At 44.3% G+C, this 691-nt stretch overlaps 1 protein-coding gene across 1 annotated transcript in view; it reads left to right on the top strand.

Annotated features, from left to right (window-relative positions):
* The first annotated feature begins 502 nt into the window (after positions 1-502).
* Positions 503-691, top strand: part of LOC134467102 (uncharacterized) — a 48,649-nt gene continuing 48,460 nt past the window's right edge. The window contains exon 1 of the mRNA XM_063221023.1: positions 503-657. Coding sequence (XP_063077093.1) covers positions 503-657 — 155 coding nt within the window. The remainder of the gene's footprint in view (positions 658-691) is intronic.

The following is a 691-nucleotide window of genomic DNA, read 5'->3' as shown; positions in this document are numbered from 1 at the left end:
TATTTCAATGACTTTGTACGTGTTTAGTATGTCACTACAAATGTACAGTAAACCGTTAGTTAACCATTAGTTAACCATTTGTTATGATAGTTATAACAATTTATGCGGAAGGTTATTGTGAAGTGCTTGCTTTTTGGGTAGTACATGTTCTAATCTTCCAGGACCCTTGATTAAATCAGACCTCTATTTTGTTCTAATTTTTCTAATCTTTCTAATCTTCTAGGACGCTTTTGCACCCATACGGTACCTTCACCTCCATTAACTACAGGCTCAGCCCCCTGTGGATATAAAGACAGTCCCACCCAAATCATGAAAGATGGGCAACTCTATTAAATCAGACCTCTATTTTTATTCTAATATTTCTAATATTTCTAATCTTTCTAATCTTCTAGGACGCTTTTGCACCCATACGGTACCTTCACCTCCATTACCTCGACCCCTGTGGATCTACAACACTGTGTGAGCCACACTAAAGGCAGGTCCTCACCCCACACCGTGCAAGATGGGCAACTCTCCGTCGGAGGCCAGCATGGGCAGCCGCCTGAAGTGCATCAAGTGCCGGAAGGTTCTGCCGCCCTGCACCTCCTTCAAGCGACTCAAGCAGGGCACCGTGTTCGGACGACGCGTGCACATCTTCAATGGAGGAGAGTACTACAGGTACGGTACTGTACTGCACTGTACGTGTGTTTGT

Source organism: Engraulis encrasicolus, chromosome 17, assembly GCF_034702125.1.
Source record: "Engraulis encrasicolus isolate BLACKSEA-1 chromosome 17, IST_EnEncr_1.0, whole genome shotgun sequence".
Lineage (NCBI taxonomy): Eukaryota > Metazoa > Chordata > Actinopteri > Clupeiformes > Engraulidae > Engraulis > Engraulis encrasicolus.
Note: the sequence above shows the minus strand (reverse complement) of the source record. Positions and strands in the feature narration are given on the sequence as shown.